At 29.8% G+C, this 21,964-nt stretch overlaps 1 protein-coding gene across 1 annotated transcript in view; it reads right to left on the bottom strand.

The window, feature by feature from the left end:
* Positions 1 to 21,964, bottom strand: part of MS3_00010416 (uncharacterized protein) — a gene marked incomplete at its 5' end in the record, with an annotated part of 42,300 nt that overhangs the window by 8,384 nt on the left and 11,952 nt on the right. Inside the window, 12 exons of the mRNA XM_051218781.1 lie at positions 1,024 to 2,562; positions 3,915 to 4,486; positions 5,886 to 6,191; positions 6,298 to 6,567; positions 7,554 to 7,871; positions 8,853 to 9,033; positions 10,767 to 11,038; positions 12,913 to 13,129; positions 16,017 to 16,183; positions 18,067 to 18,516; positions 19,946 to 20,242; positions 21,366 to 21,393. Of these exons, the coding sequence (XP_051071780.1) occupies positions 1,024 to 2,562; positions 3,915 to 4,486; positions 5,886 to 6,191; positions 6,298 to 6,567; positions 7,554 to 7,871; positions 8,853 to 9,033; positions 10,767 to 11,038; positions 12,913 to 13,129; positions 16,017 to 16,183; positions 18,067 to 18,516; positions 19,946 to 20,242; positions 21,366 to 21,393 (4,617 nt within the window). The remainder of the gene's footprint in view (positions 1 to 1,023; positions 2,563 to 3,914; positions 4,487 to 5,885; positions 6,192 to 6,297; positions 6,568 to 7,553; positions 7,872 to 8,852; positions 9,034 to 10,766; positions 11,039 to 12,912; positions 13,130 to 16,016; positions 16,184 to 18,066; positions 18,517 to 19,945; positions 20,243 to 21,365; positions 21,394 to 21,964) is intronic.

The raw sequence follows: 21,964 nt of genomic DNA, 5'->3' as shown, positions 1-21,964 counted from the left end.
GGTTGAGAATATCGAAGAGAACGAGAACAGAGAGTGATTGATGTGGAAATGAAGGAACAATCAAGACAATTGATTGACGTTTTGCAAATAAAGTATTTACTATAAGGTGTATGCGTTTAATAAATGCTACTTAGCATCACATCGCATTTAAAAGTATGACTGACTAACAAAAAATACTGTTACTTAAACTGTTTGGATATAATCTCGCCTTATTCCCACTCTTTACGATATAACCAACAGCACGAAAGTGCAATCAAATATGAAACTTTTGATTTGCCTACTCTTTAGTTAACTTATCTGACATGTTAAGACATTAAATGACTAAGTCTCCAGACAATGTAACGTACTTCAATCACTATACTTGATCATCATATTCATCAAATTCAGTTAGTATATAATTCAAACTAAATAATATCTAAGCGAATGTTTACTGATAACTTTTGATGTGATGCCTCAGTTTAATTATAGTGAGAATTACTGCATAAGATAGAGCTTGAATGTTTTCTCAGTAGCTATCAGATTGAAAGACAAAATGAAAGTTTTCCATGCTACAAACATCACTGTACACAAAATGAAATGAAATAATAAACTATTCATATTTAATCCACTTATCTACAGTATTAAAAATAGTTAAGGCAGATACCGTAGGAGCAATTAGTTGAATAATAATGATAAAAAATAAGTATTTTTCGAGGAATAATCTAAACGAATAGCTTATATATCCATGCAAGTACATTTCATATAATAGAAGAAAATTCTTTCAGTAATATTGGAGTTTTTCAATTATAAGTCAATTATATTTGAGAAGGCGAAATTTAAGCTGCTAAGAATATTCAGTAAAAGGCTATACAAACATCTAGTTCATTTCTTTGTAATTTTACTAAGACTAGACTCTATATGAACATCAAACCATCTGATAAGTGAAATTAGAAGATCAACAACAACTCTCCAGGCTTTCTTCCATAGATAGACATATATCTACATTTTATCACTAGAAAACATACAATTAAACAGTTAACTAACGCTTTCATTGTTCTTCACATCAAGATTTTCTCCATATTCATTGACAAATCCATTAATCATTATCCACATTGACATAGTCATACCGTTCTTGCTACATATATCTGGATATTGAATACAAGATGCCGATGGAAATGATAATGGTCTAACAAAATTTTCTAATCTAGATGCAGAATTTGTACGATTTTTATAATCATTTATTGATCCTTGTAATGGTTCAAATATATCCATATTTGTATAACATATTTGTGAATTAGCTGTGCTGGCTAATAAGTCAAAATTATTTTCACTTGACATATCATATAATGTCATTGAGCTGATACACATTTTTAAACCTCGTCCAACCATTAAATTTTGTTTTAATCTTACATCAGTTGATAACTTAACATTTACTTCATTAATAATTGTTCCATTTTCAATAGATGTATTTGTATTACCATCAACACGTATTGTTAATGGATGATCTTGATAATAAAATATTTGCATATTTATCCATTTACCAGGTTGTTGTATAAAATTACGTTTTATTGAATATTTGTAAGTTAAATATTGACTACGTATTTCAACAATAAATTCATTTTGATCTGATGATAAATACATACGTAATCCAACAGTTTTTATTATACTATTTATTGGTGTTGTACGTAGAATTTCATGAATTCCATCTAATTCATTTGGTAATTCAAGTAATATAAATCGAAAACTTAAACCATAACGTTTACATATAGATGGATCATATAAACATGATTCATATAAATTAGTCATTTCACCATTTAATCCAATTTTATCACCATTCAATATAATATATGATAAATCATTACCTTCAGTACATAATGCACCATTTGGATTATCATATTGATCACGTCCATAATATGAATTAATTATTTTTATACGATTTGATGTTAATTGATATAATAAACCAGACATTTGCCAATAAAATGTTGAATATAATAATTCTATTATTTCATAATATTCCATACCAATTAAATTCATTAAACTAGTTAATGTTAAATATCTTGGTTGTAATATTAATAAAGCAATGGAAAATGTTATTTCTTGAATTGGATCTAATGTCTTAGAGCTAATTAATAAAAATGATTGTTTATTTGTATTAGTTTCATTAAATAAGTTTTTAGATTTTTCAATTGCTTGATTAATCCATTGTTGATATAATAAATTATTGATTTGTATATTTTTATTACATTCTATGATAATTAATCCATTAATTAATAATTGTAAAACGTATTCATTATTATTATTATTATTCATACCCCAAATTAAACTAAAATGAATCCATTGCATATTTTTTTGATTTAAACCAATTTGTAAATTATCAGCAATACATAACCAATAATTTTGTAATATTGTATTATTTTGTATTATATTATATTGTAACCAACCACCTAATAATGCACCATTATATGATATAGTTAAACCATAATCTCCACCAGATCCACTAAATAATATTATTGGTTCAATTTGATTATCGGTTGGTTTTGTAAAATATCCTCCAAAACGATACCAACCACCTATACTTAAACCCTAAATGTTATATAAAATGAAATATAATAATTTTTGTATATTATTTATGGAAAATTATTAACTTGTCATTAATTAGTATTCATATATTTAAATTTATTGTTATTGTTACTGAATGAAATATGTAAATGTATACATAAATGGAGTTATATTTGCTATGACAACCAGGTTGAAATATCCCTACTATTCTAAATGACTCAGTAAACCAGTACATTTTATTTAATATCAAATAGTTGAAATTGCAGTGATGAGAAAACTGCGATTCATATTATCTGCGACTCAATAAAATTAATTGAATAGAACAGGTCTTACTCACTGTTATATGCAAAAACACTAATGCTGAGCTAGTTTGTGAAACATATGACAATGCTTATTTCTTAGTGATTATCAGACTTCATCAATTTAGTTTATTTATTAGTTGTTAAAAAAACAATTGACTGTAAGGTATCTAATTATCTGTCACTGAATTAAATACAAATTGAATTTCAATAAACAAATTTAACGTGATTGATGAATTATTTGCTGAATAAGTTAAACATTTTACCAACAGAAAGGGGTTTTGTGAATATTAAAGTAATTTAATAGTTGAATTCATGAGTCAGTTAAAGCTAGACCACCATGGAAAACCTGAAAGAATTGAAGGGCCGTTTCATCCTAGTATGGGACTCCTCAGTATTGCACATCCACGATTCTGCTTACGGGATTCGAATTCATGACCTTTGGTCTCGCACACAAACCCTTAACCTCTAGACCATTGAACCGGCAGCCAACAATGTTAATGTTTAACTTTTACAAACAGTTATCAACTGAAAATGAAGTTCGTTTCGCTCAACATATGACGTCTATGTCTATGAGTTCATAAACTGTTATGAAATGTACTGACAATTTTGATACCATATTCTAAATTTACTAATATTGACAGGATAACTTAAAGTATGCAAAGAAAATTGACATTCATGTAGAATAAACATTAATACTCTTAAAAAATTAACTAAAATGGTTCTAACAGTCTAAACAGAAAGTTTCTAGAGAGTAGTTGGAAAGCATTGTAATAAGCCTACAAACATGAGTCATATCATTATCTAATAAAGAGTAGTATTGAGTTATCCTCTAGTGCATGATGCATTTATTGATTGTTATTTATTTCGGGCATCAAGATTTTTACTCAGTAGACTAAAATTTTGTAGGCATTGTTTAGAAACAAAAGACTCGTATTCAAAATCCTTTGGTTTTATTCGTAAAGTTTACTCACGACACAAACTTTATTCATTTAAAATCTCATTTATATTAAGATAACGACAACTTAGCAATTTAAATAATAATATAACTGAATGAAGAACTGATCATTTATATACCTGTTGACAGTTTTGTAAATTATATGGGCATCCGTTTACTCTAAATGTGCCTAGACGTAGAGAACCACCCGCTGATAGCTGTACTGCCTCAGGATTTCGTAAAAGTAGTACTGAACTTGACACTCCATTAAGAATCGGTCCAGGTTTTGAAATGTTTCTCGAGACAGCTTCCATAATTTCAGATATAGGTGGACTAATCATATTTCTACCAAACCAAACATTACCAAGTATATTACGTAGATATGGATTTCCTAACAAACCAATCTGTTCATTATATTCTTTATGACTTAAGAATCTATTGAAATAGGCTATATCACCTAATACATAGTGACTCATTTCCCATTGAGGTTCATTTCCTCTGTTTTGTTTAGCTGCATAATCTGCATCAGAAGGTGACAACCATGCAACTTGATTATCTGTGTCATAACGTCCAAGCACAAGATATGGTGGTGATTCACGTGGTTTGTAAGTTTTCTGACCGTTTGAAAGTATACTTCCATAATTGACACCATCGAGTAACAGAGTTAACCCGACATCTCCTCGCCATAATATACCAATGTTAATCCATTGTCCTGTAAAGATAACAAATATTACTGGTTATTGGATGAGAATTCAAAGTAAATGTGATTATGTATTACTTTGCATACTTTTTATTAGACCAACAATTTTTAAAAGCCTGGAATGATGAAATTAGTTCAGCTCTCAAATGTCGATCATCTAATTGACTGGTCAGATTACACCATCAATATTTGACATAATGTACTCAGGTACTGACGAGAAAATATTTTATGTACTTTTTTGTGAATTACTGATGCCAACTGAAAAGTCATTGAAAAACATCTACTATTTCATTCTTGTTAACGACTACTTAGTTATGAGGACCCAAGATCTTCTCAGGGCTTAATTATAAAATGTATACCTTTTGTGATAGGTAAGAAAACTTCACACTGATTAGTCAGAATTAAACAATTCACTTTGGTAAATTTTCCTTATACTTTGCTTATCATCCAACGTCATTTGTAAAATCTATCATGTACCATGTTAATGAGTTCTACAGGTCACCGCATCTCACTAGAATAAATGTATAAAATCCATCAGGTTCCTTCATTTGAATATCGTTGCTTATTCAGGAAAAATACTTTCTACATATCTATCCTGGTATAAAATTCACTTGTCATATTTCAAGATAAATGCATCTTCTCTTAACTTAGTAATCTTGTCTACTTTCTCCTCGAATTTCGGCTCAACTCAAATCTATCCTTGTTCATGTTTGATTTTTAAAAACAAGCTTAATTAGTAGTTTTTCATTTCGTTCCGTTAGTGTTAGAATAAAGTTACATTCGTATTCATGGAAAAAAAAGTAAAACAGATTCTTCTTTACTAAAACTAAAAAATTAAACACAAATACATGGTAGATACAAAAATCATCTTATGATTCGGTTAAACACAGCTTATACCATATCATCTTCATCACATGTTTTTGCAGCCTACTTGAATATCTGGGCTACCTGTTCCTTCCATCTAGATATTTCAACAAGTTATCTGTTTTTTCCAGCACATTATATCTGTCAATTGCATAACCTATTTGGGCACGTTTATTAAACATTTAAGACCATTTGCTGTACAAGTTACAAAAAAGTATAATCAGAGACGTCGTGATAGTTGGTAATATACATTGAAAAGCAACAACATTATTCACATGTTGATTCCTGAACTGCTAACATCTAACTGGTGATCACTCATTGTTTTTCGTAAGAATCGATCGATAAATAAGAAAAAGAAACTTGTTGAAATACTTTGTACTGAGAATTTTATATATTGTACTAAATAGTACAATATTGAATAGAACTCTTGATAATAATAATAAAAGTTTCTTGAAATATTCGATAAACTTCTTATCTAAAATAAATGCTCTCTAGGATTAGAAATATTTGGATGAAAATAATTACATTTCATACAAAAATAACTTACCAATTTTATAACTACTCGAATCCAGTACTAATTGCCATGTCGATGATAACTGTGAAATGGAAACACCAATCAATGATGTGTCAGTAAATATTGATATTCCTCGACAATAACTCATTGTTGATAAACTTGTTCCTCCGTCACCAGAATTTAAATAAAATCTTATGCGATCTTGGCTAACCGATAATAATTTTATCCATATTGACATTGAGAATCCACGTGCACTACAAGCAGATAGACTTGGCTCTATTAAACATTTCCCAGTCCATAATAAATTCGTTGATATCACCTCAAATGACTTACGCTGTCCTATAATTTAAATTTATAGGAAAAGAAAGTTTTCTTCATTAAATCCCCTTTTTTTATTCATTAACTCAATGGGTTTCTTTTTTAATTAAATAAAGCATCACCTTACCTAACATCATATAATGTTGTGGTTTCATTTCAAGTACAGGTACTTTTGATTTATTCTCATAATCATCATGACTGAAATGAAATTTGACAAATTTTGGACGATAAATTGATGCCAATGAATAACCAGGTATACCTGTTAATGAATAATCATTTTCTGGTTGTAAATATTTATATTTCTGTCTAACTTGTATTTGTACATTACTATCATAAAATATATAGGGATCAGGTGTCCAATAATAGCTGGCATTATGAAGATTAGCTTGTTGTGCTCCTTTAAGTAAAAGAAATACAAATGAATACTTCTTCAATATAAAATGTATAACAATAACCAGTTAAAAGAAACTAATTATAATGTTTATAATAAAACTAATTTTTTAAATCTTATATTGGTAGGCAATAAGTGAACATGATAGTTAGGTTTCACTTTGATTGACTGGTAAGTAATTTATTATATCAGCTTTCTATTTATCTTAATATTTCAGGTCAAATGTTTTGTCTATATTCAATTTATATGAGATAGTTCTTTATGAGGCTTAGTTACTCTCGTATTTTAAAATTACTTCGTTCTTGAATTTACAAAATAAATAATTAGCTTTATCAGTAATACTCAGTCAATCGCACTATTTCAGCGATCGGCCATAATTTATACAAACTACAATTTTCCTAAAGTATAACATTAATATCATTAGAATTGAAAAGAACTAATCGTTTGATGGTTGTTTAGAATCAGCTTATTCCTTTGCTATACTTACGGGAATCAATTGATAATTTTATTATGTTCAGAAAAACAGCCTATGTAATGCACCATTGTATGCATCATTTAAATGTCACTGATAAAATCAGAGAGGTATTAACCAGCCTATATGTAAATTTCATTCTTTGATATAGATTTTTAATCTTTTTTTAGTGGATTTGTGCTTAATATGGCAACGAAGACGTGTTGCTAAAATGTGTTGTAAACATTAAATTAAGATAGAACATTTACTGAAGAAACATTGATCTACCTTAAATCTCTTATGATACATTATCATCTAGATCTATAACCGGATCAAACTATTCTCAAAACTTATTGTCTCTTCAAAATTTTTACTAGCATGCGGTAAACAATTGAACTGACATCGAGCGAAAAAACTTCAAGACAATGCGTTTTAGTTTTAAAATGCTCGATATAATACTCAAAGGAAGAAGTTAACCGGAAACAGAATATTACTTATTTTAATCACACTAATTTAACAGATACTGTGTTATTTAACTTACTTGTATAACCCACAAAAAGATGTGACTCAAATGAATACAACCATCTATACCATAGAATAAAATCATTGTAAGCGATGCCAGCAGCACTTTGTTCAATTTTTGAGCTGCCCAGAATTAGTCCATTTAAACAACGATCAGTTCTTTTCAGTGGAGTTCCTGTTGGTGGCATAACTTGTTCAACAGGCATTGAAATACCATTAAAGTATACAGATGCAGTAGGATCTATAACGTTTGATAAACTTATACCAATATTGAACCAGACATCTCTCGGTATCATACTGTATACACGAAAAACAACTAGACCCATATTTGAGTTAACTGGAAAAAAGGTGAAAAACAAAATAAGTTGTTTTCCTTACTTCGAAATTGGAATTGTGTTGTTATAAAAAAGTTTGTTTGTTTTCCAGATGGTTGAAAAAACTCAAGTATATCCTTCTCAAATAAACAACAACACAAAACAAAAGATGACTGCATATATTGATGTAACTTTGATGATGATAAAATGGTTCAAATTCCTTGTTAATGAACTTAAATGACTACCTTCTAAGAATATCTCTTACGAATAGTAACAGTTCATAAAGTTATCTAATCTCTTATTTCTATCATAAACTATAAGAATTATGTAGTTCAAATATTAGGTGAGTAATATTTCTCAAACTAAAACTTTTGAGTTTGTTTGAATCATTTGATCCGTTAGTTAGTTTATCATAAATGATAGACATGTTCCATATTATCATCATCATAATTTGCTGTCATAAAGCGAGTTCATCAATTACTCATTTTAAAACCTAAAGAAAAACCCATCAAAATTGTTTATTTCGAAGTCTCTTTAAAGTCAAATTTATTTGAACAAATATAACATCAGATTACTTTCAGTAGTCTGATACATATATATTTAGATGTTATAAAGTTTTTGATACATATTCAGCCACCGGATAATGTTAACGGCTTCAACCTGATATATTTATTTTATCTGCTTATAACATAGACTTCTCCTCTTACTAGATTTTAGTTTTTTTAAAATAATGTTACTCTTGCCTATAAACTATTCGACCGTGTTTAAAACAAATTATCATCTATGAAAAATATATCCCTTTTAATCAGGTCCATTTATTATCCAATATACTAAAACAAATATCAACCAAAGTACATATGTATTGATAATCTAATGAGAATTATATTAGTGAAGTTTGATCTGTCAGTTATCAACTATTCTAGAGCTAACTTATAACAAATTACTGTCTACAATAACTCAGAAATGATATTAGATAAAACTGTATATGAACATTTTTTACTTACCGAAAATATTGATATAATTGTTATAAACTGACACAGTGATACCATTGACTAATTCTAAAATATCTAGTATACCAACAGTAGTATCTAAAATATCCGGTATGTTTAACCATACACCCATAGATAAACCTCGAGTGCAAAGGCTTATATTACCGGGACAAGTTTTCACATTAAAGAGTTTCATCTAAAAGTGACAAAAATTAGGAACAAGGGAGAATAGTAAGTAATTGATCATTAATAAATTAAAATAATCACTGTAATCTATAAAACGTTCAATACAAGAAAATACATTTGTCAATAGTGAAGCACTTAGACTTAAGTGACATCTGAACAAAAACTATTATATCAAGAAAATGTGATATTAGATTTGTATGGTTTAATTCAATCAATGGAAGATATTGACTTCTTATTATTTTATCTTCTTATGCTCCTCTGGAAACCGAACTAATATCATTCAACTCTGGAAATAGGGGCTACTTTTATTGATCTGATAGAACTACTAAGTATTACAGAAATTTAAAATATAAGTTCCAACCTTCTACTGGCTTCCCTAAAGTTCAAGGCACATTTTATTGATGAGTTCTGCAGAATGTCCCGCCTCCCTTCAGCTTAAAGGCTTGAACATTATATTAAAACAAAATGAGTTAGACAATTTAATTATTTGAATTCATAACTAAATGCCACTTCTTTCTAAAGAAATTACTATACACTTGGAACTATAGAATTATGTAAATCATTATTTTGCATGTGAATAATCCATGTGGGTTGAGTATGAAGTAGGTTAATAATTTATTTCTAAATTAAGTTTTCTGTATAATTTGCCGAGTTTTGTGATGAGTGTGTATTCAATCAAACTTTGGTTATATGAAACACGAGTTGACAAACTGATAATAATTGTAGCACTGAATTGGGTATATTCACTTTATTTTTCATGTATCATGTGAATGAGGGTTCATAAATCATTAGTGATTATACAAACGGTTTATTTTGTTCTTATAAAAACAATGTTTAATTACCTCAGAAATAAATCTAATATTTAGCATGCTAAAACTATAGACGAGAGAAACTTCGTTAAAACCCTTTTAAATTCATTTGTAAATTCTGTGGTCATAAGTAATTAATGGAATTGAAACATCTTAATGATCACTGTCGATTAACCAGGTCTTTCTACTGATTACTTTTAACTTTCAACACTGAAACTCCATATAATGAGTTATTAAAGAATAATCGACATAAATAATGGTATTCATTTCAAAACTTATAAAGTAGTGTATGATGTCAAAATATATCACAAGTACTAGTGTGTCTTTTACCAACATCTTTGAAAAAACTAAATGAACATGGTATTTATGAAAAGTACTAATGGATATTAAGGATTAATCTTAACTATCCGATTATCATTATTCACTAAATTGTTACCTTTTAACCTTTTTATTACCTAATGAGAACTGTTTTTTTAAGTCTTTTTATAAATATTTGACGTATGATTACTGATATACCAAATAATGACTTCATCAATCAGTGTGTGAATGAAATATAGAGTTTATTTTCTTAAAATATTTGTAACATGGTGTATTTATTGTTCTATTTTTAAGTTTATTTCCGGAGTCAAATAAATCTGTATCGCCAGTTTTTATGTTCACACTATGTGTAGTCGAACTCAGGATCCTAATGCGAAGCACAAGCCAGATAAGCATTACACAGACAAACAGTGTTACATATAACATTGTCACCGCTAAAATGAAATGAAATTTGCTTAGTAGTTGCACTGTTTTGTAATGTCTGTTTAGCTCATATCTCTGCATAATTGGCTGGAATTTTGTTCATTACATATTATTTTATTGTATCAGCAATGAGTCTACTGTTATTTTAATATAAGTAGATCATTTATAACTGATATGATATCATGTTACTAACTTCAAAACAACTTCTAACTGATGTTAACTTATAAGCAGTTTTCAGTTTAGAACGATCAGCTACCAATTCAATATCGTGTTTTGTATAATTTAATGGTAAAACCAATAAAGGATTGTAATAATCTGCCATTAAATAAATTGGATTTAAAGTTTCACTAATTTCTTCAGCTGGTGTAAGCTCTTCAACTTCATTTGTGTAGTCTGCATAATTTGTGGTTTTAGTTGGTTGAGGAACTAATGGTTCTGCAACTCTTTCTTTTAATAAATAATGCTCTGTAAAACAGATAAAAGTGTATGAAGAATAAATTATATTTAAAAAATACACAAATGATATGAAGAGAACGATCAATCCTGTTGTAGTTACGAATGTTTGAACTTAAAACACATAGAAAGATTAGATGGTGAAATTTCGCTGAAATAAACTTGTCCACTTGCTGTAACATGAAATATAGTAGTTATTGAAACTTACATCATGGGCTTCATTAATAGAGAATATCAGATACTCATGGAATTGGTTTTTTACAGAATCAAATAAAGTGAATGGAGTACGCTACTGAGTTACAACTGGTAACTAGTACATAAGTATACATAATCGTTGGGTTTTATCATACCCATCAAAGTTCCTCACGAAACATATATCTGTAAGTAAACCCAGAGTAAAATGAACGACAGTACCAAAAAGTATTTATCCCTAAAATTACAGTCCAAGGGTGATATAAGTAGTGAAATAGTAATTCGATATAAACGAAAAGCTATACAATGTACATTCAATGCAGCAATATTATGCTATACTTTATTCATCCAGCCAATAATGAATTACGAAATAAAGATAAATAGCCTAGTTTCTCACTTTATATGTATGTTTATCATTCCAGATACTCTTGAAGAGTTAGTTATATTTCTTGCACAAGTAGACAGATGTATCATGGTATTTCTAAACCTCAATACTCATGGTTGACTGAAGGATGAAAGAAAATTATAAAATGATCTATCTTAGTGCATTGAGTTTTTACTGGTCATGTTGATTAAAATTCAGCTTCCAAAATTATCTATAGAATTCCCTTCAACGTAACTTATGGTTTCAGCATCTGGCTCATATACAGAGGAAGCCATTGGAATACATATCAATGAAGCGATCCTCTGTACACAGCAAACGTTTATACAGCTTTTGAATTTACCTTGAAATTCATTTTAGCTACTATAACGTTTCCGAAAATTCTCCTTTTTCAAACTTTTGCTAACATCTTAATTTGTCATCATATTCTTACGTAATCTGTTTAATAATCTTACTACCTAACCTTCAATGCTCTTATTTTATTAGTTATTTATTATTAATCTCAGATATCACAAAACATATTTATATCCAAACTCAATTCTTTACTCTTACTCTTATGTAAATAACTATGATAATTAAGTAATTAGGAATTTTCTCCATAATTTAGTTCTTCAAACGTTGTGTTACTAACTCATTGTTATTTCGTTAAACTGACTCACTACCGTCTATTTGGTATCGATTTTGTACCTAATTGTATAATATATGTATTCATGTAGATCCCTGACTAGGAACTAATTGAAAAGATTTTAATTGCTGAAAAATTCCCATTATATTAAAGCACAACTGTATGAACAAATTTATTAAAAACCTAAGTAAATGTGTACCTATCGGCTTAATTGTTTCGTATACGTCTTTTGGAATCATCTGTTGATCTCTGAGCTTTTTTAAGGTTCGGGTCAGTTTATTCTCTATCTTCTTATTGACATCTTTTTGGTTATTCAGTTTCTGTAATCTTTTGGGTGTTTTAATTGAAAAGAAGTATTTTTTCACTCAACTTGTATTTTTTATGTCTCATTAGGAAAAGTAGTTGCATTTTGATTAAATCTTTGAGAAACAGTTCTATTGAATTCTATTTTTGTTAAATGTCAGTAAATGAATTTAGAACGAGCTGAATATTTCATGTATATCTTCTCTTTTAAAAATATACGAAGTTCAGAATCGAGGAGCCATGAAACTAGTCAACTGATTCATATACCACACTATGATATTATTTTACATTAAAAGCTATCATAACAATTTAGAATGAAAATTACATTAAACATTATTTCTCCAGAACAATAATTTTCATTATTGCAATAGATACTCAACTTACCCAGGCCTCCGCTAAACAATTCATTTAATTGGATAGGCCAATACCATAAGGCAACTGTCGCTACTCTAATTCCTGGATTAACAGAGGAGATGATTTTATCTCCATCTAATCCTCTATTACAACCGACCCAAATTGATGTTGGAGTTGAATTACTACCCAAATATTGAACACCTTGATAATTATTTTTCGCAGCAACTATCTTACCATTTATCACCAGCTGAGGTAGAAAATAGTATCATTCTTCTAATAAATTATTTCTTATAATAAACAATTCATAACAAAATATTATGATTACTATAAAACTGAATTAAAGACACTAATTTTAACACAAGGATGTTACATATTGCATTTGACAAAATTATTTATTGTTTCATATATAAATTCTAGATTTCTAATTCATTTTATTTAAGATGAACTACATACTATTTATGTTTCTATCAAGTTCTAAATACATGCACATCCACTAAATATAAAACCAATGAATATATCCTCCTCATCAACTTAGAACAGGATGGAATATGAGCCAAATTAAGAATAAAAGTGATTACAGTCAGTATACAAACATTTTAGAAAAAAAGAGGTCAAAATCGAAAGGTACTAATTAATTGTTGTCTGAAAATCACCAAATAAACACTGAATAATGTTTCTCAATAATTAAATATTTGTATTGGAAGGGGTTTTGTGGATAGTATAGTAATTTTAATGGCTGAGATCATAAGTCAGTTGAAGTTAGATCCTGTGAGGCGAGATCGTGGATGCGCACTTCTAAGGAGTCCCACAATAGGATGAAACGGCGTCCAGTGCTTCCAGGTTTTCCAAGGTGGTGACCATCAACTCTGAGATGCAGGTACACTCGGCTGACGAGTCCCAAATAGGACGAAACGCGCATCCTGGATTCCACTGCTAGCCACTGTCCATTATTTCTTAGAATGTATTTGATAATGTTCAATGTCAAAAAACAGTGTTAATCTCTAGATTTATACTCAGATCAGTGTTCAGATAACAATAATTATTTTTTGTCCCATGGCATTACATCTCGATATGACAATTTGTATACTTACAACCCTTATTTTCATGGTGAATGAGTAAGTTTTGCTGTTAATGTTAATTGATGTGAAATTATAATATCAGTGATGAACAGTTGGTGTTTATTTTACACTATACTACTACTGTACGATTTTTGTTACTTATAGAATAAGATAAATCTATTAATTTTTAAGATTATATAGTGAATTAGTTGATTTTGTGGTTAAATCTGCCATTATTAATAGAATATTTTCCAAGAAGTACGCTAATAATAAATCCATAGAATTTGGATACATCTATCGGTCATCTGCCGTCATTTTATTACTATTATACGTACGACAGACCAACGAGATTGCGATTCAATAGGGAAATGTCATTTTATCAAATCAGTGTATTGAAATCCTGTTGACCTTGGATCTAATTATTGGATGAATATATATGAGCTTGATAAATTAAATAGTTATTTGTTGTTTACAATTTTTACTCCAAGTTTTTAAATTGTATCAATAGAGTTTATATTATTACATTCTGTCCTAATGACTTAACTAAAGAACTTTATGGTCCTATGGTATATGGAGCCATAAAATTACTTCCTTTTGAAGAGTAATCACTTCTTTAAATAAATATGGTTTTTATACGAATATTCGTTAATATTAGAACGAATAGTTTGACAAAAATTGGGCGCCGAGTATAGAGAAGACATTATATGTAAAAATTATATTTGAAATAATCTCAGCAACTGAAATTTAAAATAATTCTAACGTTTCGTCCAGCAAACATGTCTGGACTTGTTCAGGGTAACAATCAAAATCATCAAAGAAATATATATTATTATTTCTTTGATAAATTTGGTTATGATTGTTACCCTGAAGAAGTCCAAATATATTTGCTGGCCGAAACGTTGGAATTATTTTAAATTTCAGTCGCTGAGATTATTTCAAATATAATTTTCACATGTGATGAAATATGATTTTTGTCTGGTAGTGTATCTTATTTTCAGTAATACCATACACTTCTGTTGCATTGAAACTTTATTGAGTTACAAATTTTGGGGACAAAAGTTACTGAAATCTAGCAATCAAAACAATGTTTAACTAATAAGTGCTATTCCACTAGATCTTAAGGCTTCCAAAACTTTTCAGGGTTGTTTGAAAAAATTTGATTTAAATTCTGTAAGTTCAAACAAAATTTACTATTCTTACAGATAGTAAAGTTAACCGGGTGATTTGTAGAAATCTGATTAAAGTTATCACGTTTTCATTGTAAACTACAATTCATAGCCAAATGTCTCTGAGATTTTAAGACCACTCTCAGCCTCACAAGCCCATAATGAAAAGTGATATTTTTAGTAGACGAAACACTGAATAAGGTCTCTAACATTCACTGAAGTAGAAGAATGCTGAGCATGGATTTAATTATGTAATTCAAAAAGTATTTTAATCTCATATAGACCTAGAAGGTTGAAGTTCATTCTTTCGAAATATGTTGATGCATATTAATCAAAAATCATTCACAATTATTATTCTCAAATCACGCCAATTTGTAGAAAATTCTAAAACTCACTAAAATTACTAAATTCATAATGCTTTTAAGCATTTCATATTTATGGAGGATTTCAAAGACAATAAATAACATCAGTTTTGTAGGAGTGTATGCAAATATTATACTGATGTCTGTTAGAACAATGTAAGATATAAAATGAATTCATTCTAAACAGAACAAATGTAATAAATCTCTTTTTGTCATATTAAACATAACTGTAACGAAATGATTTAACATATTGGATCATCTTATATTCACTTATCCACTTACTTTCACTCAATTAGTTAATTTTAGCTAAATTCTGTTGACTGATTGTTTATTCATTAACCATTTTAATCAGAATAATTAGTAGTTATGGGGTTCACTACTTTTTATGACTAAACTTTCAATAATAAAAATACACAACAATCTAAAGGAATATGTGCAATATCATAACTTTGGATGGATAAAAACAAATTGATTTTATTTCGGTGAGTTGGTTCTTGCTACGTCATGGAAACTAAGTTTACGATGGTCTAATTTAATCAAATACTTACTTTTATCATTTGTGCACTTTTACCCCATGCAACACCAATATTAACCCATTGATTTAATGTTTTTGTAATTGGACTGTTAACTTTCCAAAGGGTATCTGCTGTCCTCAGTTCAAATTCTAACATCCCGTTGTTAATTAAAAGAGAAAAGCCTTTTCCTTTTTCTGGAGCTATAGTTTAAATATGTAGGAAGCAGATAACACAATTTAAATAAATGTTTCGATCACCTTAAATATATAATTCATGATTAAGCTCTCAGAATTTATCAGTTGTTGGCTCCATGACATCTTTAGTGATTTTAAGTTATGAAGTAGTTAATCCAATAAGATAAGCATGGACAAAATAAAGTGAAGCATTGAACCAGGGCCGTTGATCTTACTGTCATCTATATCAAAAAATGCATATCTTTTTAAAAAATGACATCAAACAGTGAGATGAAATCGATTAATAATCTTGAACTGATCTTAAAGCTGTTGGTATTTGTCAGTAAGTTTAGTTACAAACTTGAATGATTTTAGCTTGCCTATTAAATGTAGCTGTTAATGTAGTGGTGATATGATGGGATAAATAGGCAACATTAGATTCTTTTCCCATAGTATTTTTTGCTCAATAGTACTTCCGTTTTTTAAAAATTCGATGTGATAATTACTTAGTGTAGCATTCGGTTTTGTTTTCTAGTGGGATATTTTATTCGATATATCCTACGATATTCTGGCACTAATTTAACATGAACTATACTCGGCATGGTATGAAACATGTGATTTGTTATAACCCCGGGTATTTTTCAGATATATGATTTGATCCTAAGTAATAATCAAAATAGATTTACAATCAATATATGTATCGAGTGTATTTTTGACTAGGGTTGTCGTTGTGTTTTAGGGTTAATAAATCTTCACTTGTATCAGTCTTAGTGTTCTTACTTCGTGTGGTGGGGATTGCCATGGTTCCTCATTTTACAAGTATAAGTGATAAGAGATTACGACATAAAAATTAACGACGACCAAGTAGAACAATTGGCAACGCAGTCATAACATCAACCTCCAGTGGTAACCATGAGTAATTTTTACTGTCACTATATGTTTTGTTAAGACCATTGGATATCATCCATTATCCATGAATCAGATGTTACAGAAGTGATAAGAAACTGTGAACCACCAGTGAAAATTTTAGTTATCGTTATTTTCAACTTATGTAAAGCTATTAACTGCTAGTTGCAGCGGTTATTGTTACATATTGGAATTTCAGATAAATTTCCTCAAGTCTATTAGACTTAAGCTTAAGAAATATGTTCTGATTCGTTGACATAATGTTATGAAACTTGTTTATCTTGAAGATTTGTGCTAAATTAATCGATTTAGTATCCGTATTAATTTGGAATAAATATCTGTAGAAATCAATGAAGGATAGTGTAAGTTTGATCATAATGTTTTCTTCCTTTTCTCTGGAACATGGATTAGTATTAAACCTATATAAGACATACATACATTTTTATAGAACGGTGGGAGGATGGAATCGAGTTGAAAAATGTGCTGCATTCACGTTATACATTTCGAATAATATGGTCCCCCATGTAGTTTTCAAGGCATTTTATATGAAAATTAATAAATTTCAATTAAATAAGAGTATAAATAAACAAAAAGCGATTACTTTAAATATGGGATAGAAGAATTTAATATGATACTGAATAAATAAGGAATTTTTAATACTTGAATTTAGGAGTTGATTTAAGCCAGACCACCATGGAAAATCTGGAAGCACTAGATGGCTATTTCGTCCTAGCATGGAACTCTTAACCAGTTCACACCCATGACCTGACACCTAGAAATCGAATCCAGGATATTTGGTCTTGTGTAAAAAAGCTTAACTTCATGACTATTGAACCGAGACGCAACAGTGCCAATGTCTAACTTCAACTAGTTCATGAATTTTATTGGTTTCTACGTATGCCTCGAAAAGTATATATGCGTGCAGATCATTCATAATATTAAATGCTTCCAAATATCAATACAGCTCATCAGTCTTAGTGTGACTGATTACACTTAAAGCTTACCTGTTGATATAAGGACTTCTTTTGGATTGAATGTTTCTGTCGTGAATTGAAGCCAAATCGACAAACTCAATCCATAATCACATTCATTAATGTCTAGTAAACACTGTTTAAAGTAATATCGTTCACGTGTAATGTCATCCAGCAAGCAAATACAACTTTCATTCTCATTTAAATTAATGTAAATACTATCTTGAGTATCATGAATTCCGGGAGTAGTTAATCTTTTTTCTGGCAGGGTTCCATTTAAGGATATAAATAAAGATTTCTTCATGTTATTTAAGTCATTGTAAATTGGACCAGCGTTACTTAATTTACTGTCGAAAAGCGATAATCTGTCATATATCGATCGCGTCAGTGTATTACGGTCTGGAGCACGATCGAAGATAAATGATTTCCCAACCACTCTTTTAAATGACCAATAGTGGTTTGCAGTGTTTTCATATCGAACATCTGTACGCAAAAGAAAGAATAAAAGTAGCATGAAAACCCTGATCAATATAAAGCATTGTGATTGGCAGGGTGTAACGAATAGTAGTCGGTTGTTACGGTTCAGCAGTTATATACCTTCTCCAGAACTACATGAGCATTACCCATCAAATTTGCATTTCTGATTTATATTTATCAACAGCTGAAGATGGAATACAGAAACAGCATTTCTACTATTCGCAAATGTTCTATTGTGTTCCCACGTGTTCTAGTATTTAGGACTTTTTTCAAAATGTGCGGTTTATTATTGAATTACTGAATAATAAATATATTTTTGTTATATCCCAATGTCTAGGAAAACTGTATTTTTCATGTTTCGTAACTTAATGTAAACCATTTCTTCAGAGTGAATAAGTAATCAAGTTAAATTAACACGAGTTTAAATGGTATAAAGGAAACAATGCAGAATATTTTTGGTGCAATCAAAATCATAATAAGTCTGAAAATGTCAGTCTAGTTATTCTTGATCAATGTTAATTTTTGTGACTTATCACTGTATTAATTTCTGTATCAGAGTGTGGGGTATGAAAAAAGTATTCATTTGTAAAATCAAGTAGTGAGGAAGAAAATAGGTGTGTGTATGTGTGTAGAAAGTAAACAAGGTCATATGTTTCTGATTGAGATCACGAATCAATCGATTTTAGACCACCATGGAAAATCTAGAAGCACTGGACGGCCGTTTCGTCCCAGTGTGGGACTCGCCAGCAGTACACATTCACGATCCTTCTTGCTGGACTCGAACCCAGGACCCTCGGTCTTGCACGTGAACGCCTAACCTCTAGACCACTAAAACAGCATCCAACGACCTGTTGGGAGGTCTTTTTTTGTAATTTAGGTGTTCTTTGGCAAGAGTAGAGATCTCACTGGAAGACATTCCAACATAGAACGCATCATGATCGACACAACCTAGTCGATAATCACTGAATTACACAAGTTACCTCTCGTATAACAGAAGGCAAATAACCGCATAACTTAGTGGTTAAAACAACTCATTCATAAAAATACGTCATATCAGTAAACAGAATATTTTTGCATAATCATTATGTAAACATTAGTGGAACGATATTACAATATACAGGTAATATATACACTAACCACAGATCGATACATATTATACGAGGAGTAAACACACTATCTGACCAGCCGAAGTTGGTTAACTGATAATTATAAATCCCGAGTGGATTTCTCGTAGAAATATTTAAACATTATTACAAATAACTTATTACTATAGCGGAATATATTGATGAATAATGCACTATAATGCTACACTTTAATGTAAACAGTTTAATCTAATACCGAAAACAAATTTAGATTTTAAATTATTTATTAAAAATAATTAATGTTTTTAAAAATAACAACTACAGTAATCCTTAATTTGTAGAAGTTTCCTTACCCACTAAGTCTTCAATGGGCAGTTCATATTTCGGAACTGGGAGTTGAATTGGTTTTGGACCTGTATTATCTTCAAAAGATGCTAACTTAATAATAGTTGATGATATGACTCCCGTGATGGTTTTGATAGAACTGATAGTGGTGGTAGAATTTGTGGTGCTAGCAGTGGTGACTGCGTTTGTGGTATTGGTGATAAGGGTCGGAATGGTGGTGTTAGTAGTAGTGGTCGCATTTGTAGTGTTGCTGATGTTGGTCCAACTGGTAGTGTTAGTGATAGACTTGTTCGTATTGATAACACCTATTGATAAAGGTAAAAGTTAACACTAATTCAAAATATTAATAATTTAAAATGATTTTAGACAATACAGTTATTAGTAATAATCGACTTCAGTTAGAGAGCCAGTAGAATTCTCTACTTAATAGACTAATGTTTCTTCTCAGCTAGAGACGCTTCAATATCCATGACACTACATGAGAACGAGTTAAGGATTTTCAGGTCTCATTTCAACACCAAGTCGAAGTTCATTTGTGCAGATTTTCTAATTTGAGACATTCACGATTTAAAATGACTTTTATTTAATGTTATATCCTACCATTTCTTTCATATTCAACTTGATGGAATTGAAAAGGTAATTTACTAGATTCGGTGAAATTCATCTCACTATCAGTCACCAGTTGTCATGTGAATATCACCAGATAAAGTGTTTTTTGGAAACGTATTCAATGTACAGATACTTCATCCAATAAATTGATATTTTCTTACTATGAAGTGTCTTGCTAGTTGACAATTTACGGTTGTTCTGATCAATCAATGGTCAGTTTATAATTATGGATTCAGTAGTTATTTAAATAAATCTACATAAGATATCAGTAAATAACGTTGATTTCTCCTTAAAATTATGTTTTGCTAGCCAAATATCCATAAATGTAATTAGATTTAATTGATATTAAAGTGATATCTTTTACAGTAATGTCTGCCACATAAAATTGAATTTGAAGAGAAAATAATAATGAGGCTTAGTGACAAGCGATTGGAAAGCACATGTCCAACAATAAAAATTTTCTCGTAACTTCATGTAAAAGTTCAAGATCTTATTGTTGGGTTTAAAACTAATGTATGTCATAGTAGTTGACAGTAAATACAGTTGTTCTTTTTCAAAAGCCAATGAAACGATCATTGTATCATAGGCGAAACATTTTTGCTTGCAACTATCATCAGAATAATATTCAACTGACTAGATTAATATTTAAAGGAATACTTAGAGTTTTTCACAAATTTCTGAAGAATTTTATAAAACCACTTTCAACAATTTCATTTGGTAGAGAGTTAATCATCCACTATTTTATAGTTCTCTTTCATAAAAACCGTATTTTATACACAGTTAAATATTAAGAACAATGCAGTGTTATTCATTGTTTACCGCTTGGAGTTCCTAAAGTCAATAAACTCTGAGAAGTATTGGAAGTAGTAGTATTTGTAGTAGGTTTGACAGTGGTGATAATAGTCGCAGTAGTAGTAGTAGTAGTAGTAGGACTAATATTAGTTGTGTTAGTTGTGGAAGTAGTATTAGTGGTTGTGGCATTCGTTTCCTTCAAGTTAGTAGTATTAGTAGTAATTGGATTGATAGTTGTTGCGTTAGTAGTCGTAATAGTAGTAGTAGTAGTAATATTTGTAGTATTCTTCGTCGTCATCGCCGTAGTATTAGTAGTAGTAGTTTTAGGAGTTGTAGTAGTAGTTGCCATAGTGGTATTGGCAGAAATAACAGTGGTAGTAGTCACATTAGAGATAGGACCAATAGTAGTTGTGTTAGTCGTGGAATTAATATTAGTAATGTTAGTATTCCTTATCGCTGAGGTGGTATCGTTAGTAGTAGAACTAACAGTGCTATTGGTCATAGTAGTAATTACATTGGTGTTAGAAGTAGTATTAGTGGTTGTAGTATTCTTTGTCGTCGCCATAATGGTGGTTGTATTCGAAGTATTAGTAGTAGAAGTAGTAGGACTAACAGCAATAGTTGTT

This window comes from Schistosoma haematobium, chromosome ZW, assembly GCF_000699445.3.
Source record: "Schistosoma haematobium chromosome ZW, whole genome shotgun sequence".
Lineage (NCBI taxonomy): Eukaryota > Metazoa > Platyhelminthes > Trematoda > Strigeidida > Schistosomatidae > Schistosoma > Schistosoma haematobium.
Note: the sequence above shows the minus strand (reverse complement) of the source record. Positions and strands in the feature narration are given on the sequence as shown.